This window comes from Crinia signifera, chromosome 3 (assembly GCF_055691185.1).
Source record: "Crinia signifera chromosome 3, ASM5569118v1, whole genome shotgun sequence".
NCBI classification, from domain to species: Eukaryota; Metazoa; Chordata; class Amphibia; order Anura; family Myobatrachidae; genus Crinia; species Crinia signifera.
Window position 1 is genome coordinate 316,433,635 of NC_139219.1, and position 13,435 is coordinate 316,447,069.

At 44.3% G+C, this 13,435-nt stretch overlaps 1 protein-coding gene across 4 annotated transcripts in view; it reads right to left on the bottom strand.

The window, feature by feature from the left end:
* MMUT (methylmalonyl-CoA mutase) overlaps window positions 1-13,435 on the bottom strand; it is an 89,320-nt gene that overhangs the window by 42,976 nt on the left and 32,909 nt on the right. For all 4 annotated transcript variants that reach the window (XM_083178698.1, XM_083178700.1, XM_083178701.1 and 1 more), the window contains 3 exons: window positions 12,726-12,974; window positions 10,875-10,986; window positions 4,941-5,056 (listed from right to left, as the gene is read on the bottom strand). In XM_083178698.1, coding sequence (XP_083034824.1) covers window positions 4,941-5,056; window positions 10,875-10,986; window positions 12,726-12,974 — 477 coding nt within the window. The remainder of the gene's footprint in view (window positions 1-4,940; window positions 5,057-10,874; window positions 10,987-12,725; window positions 12,975-13,435) is intronic.

Below are 13,435 nucleotides of genomic sequence, written 5' to 3' on the forward strand. Positions count from 1 at the left end.
GGATATGATTGTGTAAGTGTGTGAAATGTGTGTTGCTTGTGTGTGTGTGTGCTGCAGTGCTTTATGCTTACCCTCAACGATGTCCCCGGCGCTCCCCTCCTCTGGCACTCGCCTCCTCCATGTCCCGCTTGTTCCCGGCGCCAGCGTTCCTCCTCCATGACACTCCCCGGTGGCAGCAATGTATGAAATTAGTGTAGTGCCGCTGGGGGAGCAGGGAAACCATGTGATGCTCCCCCAGCGGCAATGCGCTGAATTACGTTCATTGCTGGCGCCGGGGAGTGTCATGGAGGAGGGAGACAAAGCTGCCGCAGGCGCCGCGGGGATCGCCGACCGGAGGACGTAGAGCTGCCGCTGGTGCCGCGGGGAAGCACTTTAATTCACTTAGGGGAAATTTACTAAGATGGGAGTTCTATTTCACATGGGATGTTGCTATGGACAATCAGTTTCTACTGTACTTTTTATTTAGCACCTTCTAGAAGATAATAGATGGTACCTGATTGGTTGCCCATAGCAACATAACATGAGAAAAAGAACTGCCATCTTAGTAAATGACCCCCTTAGCGTGTGCACGTTCACTTTCCCTTTTCTCTGCGTGGCACTAGAAGCCTCGGCACGGTAGCACGTTTAATAAGGTTTTTATGCTGTACTGAAACAAATGTGCTGGACAGAGTTATACACCAAGTTTATATCCTTCACGCTGCTCCTCACCGCTGTGGTGCCGCCATCGGCCACTAGAGGGCGCCTGACCGAGCTCCTTCAGGGGCAAACACACACCTGCTCAGTAAAACCTGCCAGCTCCTGACGTGTCAACATTCTCGAAAATCAACATAAATATATATGTATACCAGGTATAGGCAACCTTGTGGCTCTCCAGCTGCAGTAGAACTACACCTCCCACGGGATGCCACTGTGTATGCAATGAGAAATTTCAGGTCAGCGATTTTTACATCATTGATGTCCATACACGCTGAGCAAAATCGCCCAGTGTGTATGGACCTTTAGATTTGGCCCCATGAAGATCATTGCAGACTTTAGTGAGATCAATTTTAGTGGAGAGGATGGGAGGGGTGGGAACAGGATGGAGGAGAGAGGTAGCGGAGGAGGGAGGGGATAGGGTCTAATGGAGAGACACAGACAGACAGCACCAGAGCTCCGGTGCTTCCCCCTGCGGGCACCCTCCCTCCCCTACCTCCGGAGCTCTGGTGCTGGCTGTCTGTGTCTCTGACATGCTGGTAACCTCCTCTCACCAGGCTCCATAAAGCAGAAGGGCCGACACAGCAACAGCCCGACCCTGTGGGGAGGAGGTCAGCATGTAGTAGATTCCTATTGGAAGCTGCTACTGCTCATCATACACAGAGCTGGAAACTCCTCCCCCTCTTGGGCTGCCAGTACATGGAGTGATGACAGCAATAGCTTCCAGCAGGAAGCCATTCTATGCAAATCGCCAGAGCTACAGTGCTTCTATGGGCTGCTGTATGTGCAGCCCAGCAGAAGCAATTCTCTGCAGTGAGTATGCCCAGACTTCAGTGAGTCAGTGTGATGCAGCTGAAGGAAGGAATGCGCTGCACCAGAGAGGTGCACGGAAGTTTATTTTATTTTAATAATATTTGTGTGTAGATCTTTATAAAGAGTATCATTTTGTGTACTTTTATTAATATTAAAGCTATTAAAAGTGTGTATTTTGCTCTGTACCTGTGTTTGTGTGCATATGACTACATCATGTATTTATAGTACATGCATACAAACACTGGTACAGAGCAAATCAAACTAATACCCTGCAAATAATGAATGACTGTTTGCAACGAGCAGTACCCAGGAACCTGCAGCCCCCCTTAAGTCTAAAGGCAGGAGCCGCCACTGGTTGGGATGCAAGGTGCAGTATGGAGTCAGTTTTGGATGTGAAATAGGTGGAAAGGGCAGATAGTGAGGAAGGGAGACAAGGTGTAGTGGGCAGAGGAGGGATTGATGGTGGCAAAGGGATGCCAGGGGTTAGGGGTTAGCCCTGAGATGAGGTTCTAGAAGCTGGAGATGGAAAGGGCAGCACTGTATGTTTGGCAGACCAACTGTGGCATCCTGATAATCAGAATCCTGACAGGCGCCATCATGTTAAACGTATCCCTTATATACAGACACACATCTGTACACTGAAAGTGTGGAACACATACTGTAGAAATTCCTGCGCGCGGGAGTAATAAAAAGCGCACTCAGTAGTATATTTAGACTGGCAGCCCAAAGGGCACGCCAACAATAGGGCTACATAGGGAACAATTGTCATCCACAAGTCATTTCTTCCTTTTGCCGAGTGCCTGGCGTCTCGCTGAGATAAGTGGTTTTTCAATTCACTTCAAGTATTTGCTGCAGGATTATGCGTCCGGCGTCGTGTCAGGCTTTTGGGGGATTTTAAAAGTTAATGACATTTTTATTTTTTGAAAACAAAAATGTTCCCCAAAATAAAATGAAGGTGATACCTGTTCAATATGTAGAAGTGCTCCTCGTCTCCTCTCGGTCATGTTAAAGCTTTTATTTAATTTGCTTCTCACGAAGATCACTTGATATTATTGCGCTAAGACAGCCAAGCTCTCAGGACGAGACAAAGGGATTCGCTCTTACTCTAAGCCGAACACTCACCGCAGCCTAACCCTAATTGATGTATGGTTCGGAATATCGATTCAGAGATCAGGATCTGTACGGATGCATATTGGACTGTACCCCAGGTGCCTACGTCATCAGGACAAGCTTTCAGTGTAACCATCATACAAATATATATATATATATATATATATATATATATATATATATATATATATATATATATATATATATATATATATATATATAGTCTCGTAGGAAGGAACAGACAGCGGCACTCCAAGGGTTTTCAACAGCGTATATTAAAGCAAACCAACGTTTCGGGGTATCATTCACCCCTTTGTCAAGGTCAAGGTTTAAGTGCAAAGGGGTGAATGATACCCCGAAACGTTGGTTTGCTTTAATACACGCTGTTGAAAACCCTTGGAGTGCCACTGTCTGTTCCTTCCTACGAGACTACCTGTTTGTTCCAGAAGGCACCCAGGTACTGAATCCCAGCTGAGGGAGTGCCAGGCCGTCTACCTCTCTCTATCTCTCTCTCTCTCTCTTTATATATATATATATATATATATATATATATATATATACACACATACACACACACACACACACACACACACACACACACACACACACACACACACACACACACACATACATACACACACACATACATACATACATACATACATACTTGAAATGCATTTAGTAGCTGTAGGGGGGTATTCAATTGCGGATTAAATTTTCAGACGTTTTCAGGAGTCGACTCACCCTATTCAATCCCCGTGGCGAAAAATGCAGCATTAGCAAAAACTGCGTGAATCAGCTAAATTGATGCAAATTCACTTGGTTTTGGTGAAATTGCGGCCGTTTTAACCCATTTTTGTGTCCGTTTTCGCTTATAAAATTCCCTAAAAAAGTGAAATGGCAACGGCAAAAATGTACTAAAAAAAAATTGCTAAAAATGCCGTGCTTTTTTTACATATATGCACGCATAGGTCTTTGCTGCAGTCACACCAAACAATTGGTCGCTGGGCTTCTTCATCGCAATGCAATGCAGCCCCGACAAGCGAGGAGACTCTGCTGATTAATCAGATATATAACACTTGTTTTTCTGTGCGTGACAGAGTCTCTGAGGGGTAAATGTAATAAAGAGTCTAAAAAATGAAAAGAGGTGCCGTTGCCCATAGCAACCAATTAGATTCTGTCTTTCAATTCTCTCTTGCATCCTAGAAAATGATAGACAGAATCTGAAAACGATAGACAGAAGTGATTGCTCTGGGCAACATCTCCTCTTTTTGTTCTTTAGCAGCTTTATTAAATGTATCAGAGTCTGTACACAAAGTGCTACAATGTGGCCGCAGTTTTGTATCAATACAAGTTCTGTGCTGCTCCATATACAGGTCACAAACAATAGCGTCATCAATCCCGGGATTTGGCCCCAAAAATTGCTAGGATTTCAGTCCTTGGATTGGAGTTTCCAATCCCGGGATTAGACTGCACATGTGCAGTCTAATGACGGGCAGCGTCCGAGCACTCGTTCAGATGCTGCCCGGCTACTGCCCTCCGACGTGGTCAGAGGTCAGACCGCACCGCCCACCTCGTTCCCACCCATCTCCCAGCTGCACCCACCAATGTAAGTAAATATGTAGGGTAGGGGCATTTTTTATATTAGGGAAGCCCAAAAATGCCCCAGGATTGGCTCCCATACACACAATGACCCTAATTCTGGTTGACTCGTTCAGATGCAAATATGTATCCTTGCGAGTCACCCCAAGCCCGCCTTGCGAAAGGTTAGCCGGCGCCACCCATTTGCCAGCGGGATTCGTTCGCTAGGCTTGCGAATGGATATTTTACATGAACGATGTTGAAGGCACATGCATATGTGAGGGTGGTCCACACCACTTGTACATATGCGTGTAGAATTCCAGGGTAGCGGACATCCGGTTTTGTCAGTTGTCGTCCGCCACCCTCCCCCCCCCCTGCACGCTCGCAAGGCTGGGAGTGTGCATTCGGCAAACAGACTTTTTGCTGAGTTCGCACGCACCCAGCGCATACACATGCGCATAAATGCTGCTTCGCATACGCAGAACATCGGTTCCCGAGCAAATTTGCATCCAAGCAAGTCAACCAGAATAAGGCCCAATGTACAAATCATGTCACAGTCTGCCAGCGCGTCCAACTAAGACACGTTTCGGGTGGGAAAAAAATCCTGGACTCAATGACTATTTGCAGCTATTTTTCGCTCATCCCCCCCCCACCAGTGTGTTTTCAGCCAGCCGCAGACCCATTTTCGCTGAAAGCCCGGGACCCAGCCTATTGCCAGACCCCAACCACTGCCCACATCGTACCTTCTTTAGCTTCTCAATCTGTCGGTTGCGGACGGATGTGTTGTCGATGGAAAGAACCTCGACAGTCTCTTCCTTTGCCAGCTGGTACTTATTCACCCCAACAATCACCTCAGAGCCTGCAGATATCACCCAATCACATCATTAATTAAAGGTTCTTAGAAAGAAAAAAATATAACTAAGTATTATGTAACCCGTAACGTTTATATGGATACTATTCTGTAATACTGTACCAAGCAAACAGACAATGGGGCCGATGTATTAAGCTTGGTGAAGTGATAAAGTGGTGATCAGTGGAAGGTGATAAGGTGGCAGCCGGTCAGCTCCTAACTGTCATTTTAAAATAGTCTGTTAATTCACAGTTGGGGGCTGATTGGCTGCCATGTTATCACCTTCCACTTATCCGACTTTCCCCAGGCTTAATATATCTGCCCCATTGATCCTTTGTTAACCCCGTTGGTGTCCAGTTGTATATTACACGGTCACAGTCTCAATTTGGTTACAATTCTTTGCATTCTGTGATGCATTACTTTTACATGCCCTCCAACATGACCCATTATGGCCCACTCCATTGGTACAAAATCCTCCTTTCCTGGACTTCTTTGCCAGTGGCAGTTGCAGAGGTGGGGCTGTAGCACAGTCCAAAATTCAAATACAGCTGCACCAACTGCCACACATCACCGGTGGAGACTCACTGGCAGTTGGTGGGGGATCCCCTGTGCTGCAGCTCCTCCTCTGCAACTGCCACTGGCAACAAAGCTCAGGAACAGAGCATTTTGTACCTAGTGGAATGAGCCATGTTAATGGATATGCATTAAATCTACATTAAATGTGTATGATCGCACCAGCTCACAAAACTCACACCCTTTTGCATATAACAACACTATGTGTGAGATTTAATAGGATGAGATATTCAGAAAGTGCTGGTGCGATCATACACGTTTAATGTAGATTTAATGCTGCAATAATTTTCAAATGCAAACTCAAGTTGAGTTTACAAGTTAAATCATGGCAACTTTAACCCTACACAGACCTAATTGCAGAGATTGTAGCAGCTCACAGAACAACGTACAATGATTTTATTAGTCACACACATGGTAGTTACTTATACCCCTTTTACAATGAAATCCCAGATCCTACCCGGTATTTGGAACATGGATCCAAGCCAGGTCGGATCCGGAATTTGCACCGTTTAAACTGTGGCACCTGCCCACAGTGTAAACAGAGGTGGCACTTTGAGATAACATCATCTCCAAGCGCCGGGATCGGCAATCACCCAGTCAGGACCTGGGCAGAAGTCCCATGTAAAGAGACACGGGTTAACCCCTTTTACACCACCGCTGACCTGGGACCACAAGTGAAAAACCCAAGTTTTTCCGGCGGTGTAAAACGGGTATAAGATTATTTTCGCATGGATCTGCTAGTGATGCCTGAAAGGAGAGGACTTCTCCAGACTCTTCTGACAATGTCTGACCTGATCTCAGGATGGAAATCCAAGGATGATGGGGGAAACCTTCCAAGGTGTAGAAGTCTGGTTGCTATGAGCAACTACAGTTTAATTAGTTTTATAGCTTTCCCACAAAATATAACTTTCTTTGTAATGTGGATGTGGCTAGTGTTCGTGTACAGATACGGGCAAAACATCTCTGAATACATGACCATTCCAATATGGAGGTATGAATACTGTAAGTAACACTTTAGTAAGGGGATGCGGTCATTTGGTCTACAGCATGATGGTCGACAGCCATTATGTCGACATTGGAAAAGGTCGACATGGGTCTAGGTCAACGTGGGAAAAGGTCGACATGGTTCTAGGTCGAAAGGTCATTAGTTCGACAGTGTCTGGGTCGACAGTCAAAAGGTCATCCACCAGGGCGTGGTGGGAGAATAAAATAGTGCCCGAAGCATTGCGAGCGCAGCGAGCGATGCGAGGGGATGCGGTGCACTTTAAACTGTGTCCATGACGACTGTGTTGACATTCAGGTAAAAAAAAAACAGGGAAAAACCCCATGTCAATTTTTTGACTGTCGACCTAGACATTGTCCAACTAATGACCTGTTGAACAAATGACCTTTCGGCCTTTTCCCATGTCGACCTAATGACTGCCGACCATCATGATCCCAACCCTTAGTAAGTGCTTACACGTTTAATTAGCTAAATGTAAGTTAATTCATTGTGATTGGAGGATGACAGTTTTCTGCAAATGTTCTGGGACTGCCAATCGCGATGAAGCAGGAGAAAAGCAACTGGGGCCAGTGGCAGAGGACAGCTATTACAGACAAAAACACACTGATTATTGTTTCAAATATAACAAAAGTGGAAAATCTGTGAGAAGTTACGGAAAGGTGTTTGTCAGAAGCAATAGTCAGAACAGTATACTGCAATACTGCCATCTACTGGTCAAAATATATATACAAAACATGTTTAAACTGGAATCGGTACATCTGTCAGACCAGACATTAGATGTGCCTTAAGATCCTATCCACGATCCGATCAGATAGGATCGTGGATAGGATCTTAAGGCACATCCGATTTGCATCCTATCTTGACTATATAGTGCAGATCTGCACTATATAGACAAGGCAGCCAAGACTTTCTGGCTTCCGATACGTGAACGCGCATCGGGATCGGATCGGGATCGCAAGGGTTAAAACCCTTGCGATCTGCATCCGATGCCGATCCGATGTTGACTATATCGTCAACATCGGAAAGGAAATCGGACCGTGTGTACACAGCATTAGGTCTACAGTCATTAGGTCGACCCCGGAAGGTCGACTGGCCCCAAGGTCGACAGGGTTAAAGGTCGACATGGGTCATGGTCACAATGGGCCAAGGTCGACATGGGTTTAGGTCAACAGTCATTAGGTCGACATGGGTTTTTCACTGTTTTTTTACCCGAATGTCGACACAGTCGACATGGACACAGTTAGAGTTGAACCGCAGCCCCTCACTTCGCTCGCAATGCTTCGGGCACACTATTTTATTCTCCCACCACACCCTAGTGGATGGTAGGGCATGATATACCGCCTGTCGGCACATGTCGGCTCAAAACAGTGAAAAACTAATGTCGACCTAAACCCATGTCGACCTTGGACCATGTCGACCTTAAGCCATGTCGACCTTTAACCCTGTCGACCTTTAACCCAGTCGAGCTATTTTGAGAAGTATAATTTGCAATTTTAACGTTAGAAATAATGTAAAAGGTTTATTACAAATCTGCGCTAATTGTGTACATGTATGTTAATTTAGTCATTGCCAATTATAACTAAACCAAACAAACCAGCTTTAATTATGTCTGGCTGTACAGAGCTATTTGGTATGAGATTTGCTAAAGGTTTTTCGATTTTTGGGCCGATTTCCGATAAATCGGCCGATATATCATACGATGTTTACCGGTAATCGGTCGAAAATCGGCTGATATCGGTCCGATGCGCGCTCCCGTGGATCTTTAGTTGAATCTTCTGATCTTACGTGCTGCACGAAAGATCAGAAGATTTAACAAAAGATCCATATGAACGCACACGGGATCTTAAGAAAAATCTTTGGTAAAGATGTGCGCTCGCCTGAAATCTTTTGTCCAGGACGGACAAAAGATTTCAAGGCTAATTTATGCGCACATCTTACGATTGCAGATCTTTCTAGTGTGTGGGCACCTTTAGTCTGCCCACATTACCTCCTGGCCTCGACTGCCCCTTCCTATACAATGAAGCGATGGAGGCTGACGGAGGGGGGAGGTGCAGAGTTTGTTTGCAGCGAGCTTCCAGGCTGCATGTGGATTGCAATCAGCAATGCTCGGATTGGGAGGGGGGGGGGGGGGGGTGTACTGTAACCCAGTCTCATTGACACAACACCTGATGCAAATAAACTGCTGTGTATGAGTATGCATTGTATCTAATGTACAATAAATGCTGTTACAGTAATTCTAGTCCTCTCGCCCAACATTTTATTATAATTTGTATTAATTAATTTTTTTTATGCGACATAGATGCAATTTCAGCCGGAGAGACTCGGTGGGGAAGTGTTTGCCGAGCTTGTCCCTTGCTTACAGAGCCAATCTTGGCGTACCTTTCCCCGCTGAATGAGCGTCTAGGTAGCATAATTAATTAAAATGTGGAAGCTAATGCAGCCGGTGAATAACGATGGGGCTTCACATACTGTACAGTACCTATCCGCGGCACTGTACTGTACTATTAATTAGTGGACCAGTCGCCACCCAGCTTCAAAAGCAGTGCAATTACATGCTAAGACAATAGTGCGACTTGTGCGCCATCACAGGACACGTGGCCCGACAGCGAAGGCAGGAGGTCGGGAAAACAAGATCGATAAGCTTGGCTACTTCTGTACACATCTCTAAAACACTGCATGACTGTATTAGCCTCAGTTGTTTGATGTAAACCAAGTTATTCCGTATTTTTATTTTATTTTTTTTACTACAAACGCTACTTATTACATCAAAGGAAAATAAAAGAAAATAAAAACGAATAATGAATTTGAAAGACTAATAATAGAAAGCACCGGGTAGCGGTAAGGAAAAACTGTATTAATAAAAGGGCCTTTGAAAACTATAAACGCCCTTATATCTCGAAAGCCAAAACTGGCTGCTAAAAGAAAGAACGGCAAGCCAATCACAATGTTCTTATTGTATTGTTCTGATTGTACAGTAATTGTGCTAAGCGGGAGAAATGTGAAAGCCACTTGAAAACATTTACAAACAATATCCATAAGAGCGGTTGGGTAAACGGAATACTCAGCTAAGTGCGGCTTATTAAGGAGACGTCTGTTTTCGAGTCCAGTTCCTACAAAAGAAAACCAGAGCGACAATACAACTGGAAATGTATAAGGAACGTGGCAGGATGGAGACGGGTTTGTTCTAATGACCCCGTGCTGCTCACTCAGTGCCCGGGAATAGAGAAAGGCACTTATATGTGACTCCTATGCTCCAATTATCCCTCACAGCATTGTACCCTCATTAGGGGACTATGATGAATATGGAACAAACATTAATGATGAATTAACAGAAAAGCAGCGCATCAGTCGATAAATGACTTATCCGCGGATCTTGTATATTGTAGGTGAGGGGTTACAGAGTTCACCGCTCTTGTGACCACTTTGTGAATCCAGGTTGTAACTTCCTCCAGGCAGTCGGACGTCTGCTCAGCTTTACCCGTAAAACGTGTTTACAGGAGGCGCACAGCGACTTATCGAAAAAATCCCACAAACACAATTATAACATATGCGCCTATGTACCTCTGATTTGGATAGAATTTGTCTTTCCTCTTTCTATTGGGGATCCTGATGGCAATGGTTGATTGGAGCAGAAAACTTTTTCCAAATTTCGACTCATCTTAAAATAGTTTTCAGAATTGTTTCCGAAAAAACAGATACTTACACAAGGACTTTACCTATTGTAGGAGATGGTGTTTAGAAGTCTGAATGTACAGTTACCACTGTTTGTCTTCTCTTCCTCATACTCCCAGAGCCCTCACTCTTACAAACGCCAAGATATTCTTACAACAAAACTACAGCTGCCGTCGCGGCTTAGGGGGTTATTAAGACTTGACCGCTTCTCTGTAATTTGCAGAACCCAGCGATCATATCGCTGGCGCCCCGCCAGAGTGAAATATCGCCCTGTGCAAGGCTGAGATTGGCTTGCCAAAAATATTGGAGATTGGCGATTGGCTGCAAATCCAGTCGCAACTCCAGTCGTAACTCAGCCACTATGGAATTATTTTCCCACTGTGTGCAGTCTGTGTGGAGCCCAGGAGTTACTTGTACGGTGCGATAGAAACAGTCTGATTGGCCTGAGGGGACATCACACAACTTCCCAGAAAACATTTGGACACGTCTTAAACAACGGGTAAAGATATCAAAGTTACAATTGCCCCGAATCCCTCCAACTCACTATGGATACAAATAATGATCAGTGTCCCAGCTCACCTGAATCAATCCTGGCCTGCCTCCGGGCTGCGCACTCCTCGATCCGAAGCTTGGGGATACCCTCAGTCACCGCCCTGGCCATCCCTCCCATCTCTTCCACCTCATTAATCAGCTGTGCCGCAGGCGGGGGTAAGGATGGTCCCAATAGATCAAGGGGAGGACAACAGATGGACTTTAGATTTAGCAAATATAAGAGAACATACTATAGGTATACAACGGAACCATCAATTCAGATTTATAAAATAATAGAGAGCTAGACAGGTGTAGTAGGAGTGTCTCAGCCAATGTTCTAAAATCATAGAGAGCTAGATGGGTGTGGTAAGAGTGTCTCAGCCAATGTTATAACATCATAGAGAGCTAGACAGGTGTAGTAGGAGGGTCTTAGCCAATGTTATAAAATCATAGAGAGCTAAATGGGTGTAGGAGGAGGGTCTTAGCCAATGTTATAAAATCATAGAGAGCTAGATGGGTGTAGGAGGAGTGTCTCAGCCAATGTTATAACATCATAGAGAGCTAGACAGGTGTAGTAGGAGGGTCTCAGCCAAAGTTATAAAATCATAGAGAGCTAGATAGGTGTATTAGGAGTGTCTCAGCCAATGTTATAGAATCATAGAGAGCTAGATAGGTGTAGTAGGAGTGTCTCAGCCAATGTTATAAAATCATAGAGAGCTAGATAGGTGTAGGAGGAGTGTCTCAGCCAATGTTATAAAATCATAGAGAGCTAGACAGGTGTAGTAGGAGGGTCTCAGCCAATGTTATAACATCATAGAGAGCTAGATAGGTGTAGGAGGAGTGTCTCAGCCAATGTTATAAAATCATAGAGAGCTAGATAGGTGTAGTAGGAGTGTCTCAGCCAATGTTATAAAATCATAGAGAGCTAGATAGGTGTAGTAGGAGTGTCTCAGCCAATGTTATAAAATCATAGAGAGCTAGATAGGTGTAGTAGGAGTGTCTCAGCCAATGTTATAAAATCATAGAGATCTAGACAGGTGTAGTAGGAGGGTCTCAGCCAATGTTATAAAATCATAGAGAGCTAGATGGGTGTAGGAGGAGTGTCTCAGCCAATTTTATAACATCATAGAGAGCTAGACAGGTGTAGTAGGAGTGTCTCAGCCAATGTTATAAAATCATAGAGAGCTAGACAGGTGTAGTAGGAGGGTCTCAGCCAATGTTATAAAATCATAGAGAGCTAGATGGGTGTAGGAGGAGTGTCTCAGCCAATTTTATAACATCATAGAGAGCTAGACAGGTGTAGTAGGAGGGTCTCAGCCAAAGTTATAAAATCATAGAGAGCTAGATAGGTGTGGTAGGAGTGTCTCAGCCAATGTTATAAAATCATAGAGAGCTAGATAGGTGTAGTAGGAGGGTCTCAGCCAATGTTATAAAATCATAGAGAGCTAGGTAGGTGTAGTAGGAGTGTCTCAGCCAATGTTATAATATCATAGAGAGCTAGATAGGTGTAGGAGGAGGGTCTCAGCCAAGGTTATAAAATCATAGAGAGCTAGACAGGTGTATCAGGAGTGTCTCAGCCAATGTTATAAAATCATAGAGAGCTAGATAGGTGTATTAGGAGTGTCTCAGGCAATGTTATAAAATCATAGAGAGCTAGATAGGTGTAGGAGTGTCAGCTCACGTACAATGTGTGTCCATGTGTTACTGCAACCTCTACCAGTCAATCAATGCCGGATTGCAGTACACCCAATCGTCACATATTCTGAGACTTAACATAATGACTGCCATCACCACTCATATACACAATATTATCCTTCTCAGTTTAGACAGATTTAGCCCAAAATATGAAATATTAATATAATAAAATAATATAATAAAACATAGAGATGTAGAAGTCACCTTCAGAGCAGCTTGGTAGACGTCCTCGGTGAGGCACTCCATCATGTAGGAACCGCCCCAGGGGTCCGCCACTTTGGGTATCCCAGACTCCTCCTGGATTATGATCTGGGTGTTTCGGGCAATGCGGGCGCTCTTAACAGTGGGCAGCCCTAAGGCTTCGTCAAATGAGTTGGTGTGTAATGACTGCGTGCCTCCAAACACAGCGGCCATGCCTTCAATGACTGTGCGGACAACATTGTTGTAGGGGTCCTGAGAGGGGACAGAGAATAGCTTGCAATTAGGAAGACAGCAGTTTCATTTTGTTCCACCATTAAATGTAAAAGTGACCCCAAATCACCCCCACACTATACTGTATTATGCCCGTCACACCCATGACATACGAGTCAGGGTTAGATCTCATTCATTCTGTCTGGTTTATCAGTATTCCTTTTTAAAACCAAAAAACAAGAGGCCCGATTCTGATTTGGGGAAAAAGTAAGACAGAGCAAGTAACTAAAAAAACAAAAGCAAAAGAAAGCGCTCGGATTTGTGGAGTAAATTAGAGCCAGTCTCAGTATTTTAAGAAAGAAATGAATAATAATAAAATACATTTAAAGATAAAGTAACAATTAATAGCAATATTAATATAATTAAATAATACATTTCATCGGTACCGGCTGATACCAGACATATATAAAAATAACAATAAAAAATCAGGATTAATCTGAAAA